This window comes from Jaculus jaculus, chromosome 6, assembly GCF_020740685.1.
Source record: "Jaculus jaculus isolate mJacJac1 chromosome 6, mJacJac1.mat.Y.cur, whole genome shotgun sequence".
Lineage (NCBI taxonomy): Eukaryota > Metazoa > Chordata > Mammalia > Rodentia > Dipodidae > Jaculus > Jaculus jaculus.
Genome location: NC_059107.1, coordinates 117969702 through 117973158, shown reverse-complemented (window position 1 = coordinate 117973158; position 3457 = coordinate 117969702). Strand labels below are relative to the sequence as shown.

The 3457-nt window shown below is 58.2% G+C and overlaps 1 protein-coding gene across 1 annotated transcript; it reads left to right on the top strand.

The window, feature by feature from the left end:
• The first annotated feature begins 219 nt into the window (after positions 1-219).
• LOC123461545 (extensin-like) lies at positions 220-795 on the top strand. Its single transcript, XM_045152242.1, has one exon. It carries the CDS (start codon positions 220-222, stop codon positions 793-795), a length of 576 nt encoding a protein of 191 aa, XP_045008177.1.
• The last annotated feature ends 2662 nt before the right edge of the window (positions 796-3457 follow it).

Here is a 3457-nt window from a genome sequence, read left to right as displayed (position 1 = left end):
GGCGACCGCCTAGCTGCACTACAGACAACAAGGAAAAAAAAAGGCAAGTATTCAAGGGAAATGAGAAACTTTTTGCAAGAGGGAGGGCACAGATTGGGATAAAAGAGGGAAGCAAACACCCCCGCGACCCACGCCCTGACACCCCTCCCGTCGCGACCCGCCGCATCAGGTGCGGCCCGGTGCGTTGGCGCCCAGGCCGCCCCAGGCGCACCAAGCCCCATGCGCCCCGGAGGCCCCGCGGGTCCCACAACCCCCGCGCACCATGCCCGTGCACTCCCCCCCGCCCATCACGCCCCGTGCGCCCCTCCCCCCCGCGCCCCCATGCTCCTTATCCACACGCAGCAGACACGCCCCAAGCGCCTCGCGGCTTCCCGCACCCCGGGCTCCCAGGCTAGCCCTGCACCCCCACGCCCCCGCGCGCCCCACCCCCGCGCTCCTCGAGGCCACCCCCTGCGGGCCCCGCTCCCCTCTGCACATCCAGAGCGCCCCGCGGTGTCCCGGCATCCTGCGCCCCTCCTTACCTCAGCATGCTCCGTGCCCCCCGCGCGACCCGTGAACCCCTCCCCCGCGCGACCTGCACCTGCCCCCCACCCCTGCGAGTCCAGAGCACCCATGGCGTCCCGCAGCGTCCCATGCCTCCTGCACCCACCCGAGCGCCCCACCCCCCACGCACTCCCTGCTCCTAGCCGCCACACTGTGTGCCGCCCCCCCTGCGCGACCCAGGCCCCCACCCCGACGTGCCCCAGGGCATCCAGCACGCCCCACCCAGGCGCCTCCCAACCCCCCCCATTCTGAGCGCCCCTCGTTCCCCCGCTGCACACGGCCCACGCACATCCTGAGCGTGCCCCTGCGTGCCCAGGTGTGCCCCGCGGGCCCCGCGACCCCCGCACCACACCCCCGCGTGCCTCACGCCCCCACCAGTGCCCCGCCCCCCCTTGCGCATCTTGAGCCCCAGCGTGCCTCAGCGTGCCCTGGCCCCTCCACACCCCGTGACCCCTGGGCGCCCTGCCCCCTGCACGTCCAGAGCACCCCGCGGCGTCCCGTGGCCTCCTGCACCCTGGTGTGCCCCGTGCCCCCTCCCGCCCACGCACCACGCACCCCCCCCCGCCCACCCCGCGCACCTCCCATGCGCCCCGCGCCCCCAGCCCCCCGCGCACCGCGGCGTCCCATGTGTCCCGTGCCTCCCACACGCTCCCCTGCACCCCCCTGTGCGCCCTGTGCCCCCTCGTATGCCCCACGCCCCCCCTGCGCCCCCCAGGCGCTCCGTGCCCCCCTGCGCCCTGTACACACCCCCTGCGCACGCGCCTCCCCCGAGACCATGGCACACCCCTCACCCCCCCCAGACCGACCGCCCCTCCAGGGCACCCCACCCCACTCCCCCTGAGCCCTGCCGCCTCCCGCATGCCCCACCCTGATTGCCTGGTGCCCCGGCGCACCCTGCACCCCCCCCCGCCGCGTGCCCCACTCGCTCCATACACCCCATTGCACCCCGCGCCCCCCCGTCTGCCCACCCGCCCACGCACCCTCCACAAGTCCTGTGTGGCTGTGCTCTGATCGGGCACCCACCAGTCACGCCTGCCAGCCTGCTGCACTGAAGCTGAGACCTCCTACCTGCCCTTGTTCTCTGATCCTGCGAATAGAACAGCCACATGGTGCTCGGTTCACAGGCCTGTGGGGGCCACCCCTGCCGTGAATAGGTGGCTGCCAGATCCCCGGCTGCTGTGATCACATCACTTGCCGCAGGTCAGCCTCTGCTGTGTCCTGATTCCATACCCACATCATCTGCCTCTGCACTACAATTGCACATGCAGCGGGCCCACTCCCACAGTAAGAGCCACACAAGTCCACACTGAATCATCACTAGTGCCAGCGCAGGTGCCATCCCCTACCTGTACATCGCCACCCATCCCCCACTCCCCTGAGGCGGGAGAGTACAGACTGTTTACAGACCCCAGTGTGCCCAGCCAGAGTCTGGGCACCTACAGGGCTTGCTACCTCAGTCCCCTTTCAAGGTCAAAGGCAGGCAGCTTAGGAGCATTACTGGGTGCGAATTTAGGCAACTTTGGTGCCCCTGTCAGGCTATAGATAGGCGGCTTTGGCAAGAGTGAACAAAAACCCAGGCTACTTGCAACTGCCCCAGGCTGCCTTGGATTCGCATTAAGCTAGATCCCAGGCTGTTCAACCCACCTACCTGCACATGCACTGACATGGGTAGACCACAGCGCAAAAGAAATAACACAAAAAATAAAATGGAAGAAAAGCCAGACAGATCACCCAGTCCAGCAAGGATCATAACTAGCCAAAACATAGAAGAGTGTTTAGGATCAGAACATCAAGTGGAAGCAATGAACAATGCAACCCTGACCAAACTACTGCTAGAACTGACAGGAAAGCTACAAAGGATAGATAATCGTATGGATGCTACCATCACTAAGCTAGAGCAATATGATAGGACACTGGAAGGAATTCAAAGAGAGCTACAAGAGTTGAGGGAGAGTGAAAAAAAAGAGGACCTTAAAAATCAGCTGGCCACACTAAATGAAAATATAAAGACATGCAAGGATGATTTCCAAGAATCATCAAGAATATCAGAAAATGTGACAAAAAAGGAGCTGGACAAGTGATATATAGGAAAGTAGTAGAAAATGCAAACTTAATTGAACAAGACCAAAACTCACTAGAGGCTCTCAAGAATAGAGTCAGCGAAGTGGAAGATAGAAATTCTGATTTGAAAGACAGGATGGAAGAAACAGTTTGAGAGTCCAAAAATTTCAGTAAGTTCAAAAGTTCCTGTGAACAGAACATGAGAAAATTGTGGGATACACTTAAACGTCCTAACATCAGAATCATTGGAATACCAGAAGGAGAAGAATTTCAGACCAAAGGCATGGAGAACCTATTTAACACAATAATTGAAGAATATTTCCCCTGTCTCTTAAAAGAAAGGCCCATCAAGATGCAAGAAGAAAACAGAACTCCTAACCGACTAGACCAAAGGAGAAATCCCCCAAGACATGTTATCATTAAGACTCTAAACATTGACACCAAGGAAAATATACTAAAAGCAGCTAGGGAAAAACAACACACCACTTTCAAAGGAAACCCCATCAGAATTACTTCAGACTTCTCAATGGAAACCCTGAAAGCTAGAAGGGCCTGTAATGATACTCTCCAAACTCTAAGAAACTATGGCTTTCAACCCAAACTACTCTACCCAGCAAAAGTCTCCCTTATAATAGATGGTGAAAGGAAAACTTTCCATGACAAAACTCAGCTTTACAATTATATGAACACAACACCAAACCTACAGAAAGTACTCCAGGAACTTCTCCACAGAGAAGAAACAAATAACCAAACACAAATGCCTACAAGAAGCAGATCACAGCAACCAAACCCAGAGTAGATAGAAAAAAAGAAATAAAATTCCATGGAAATGCCAACAGACCTCTACCACCAC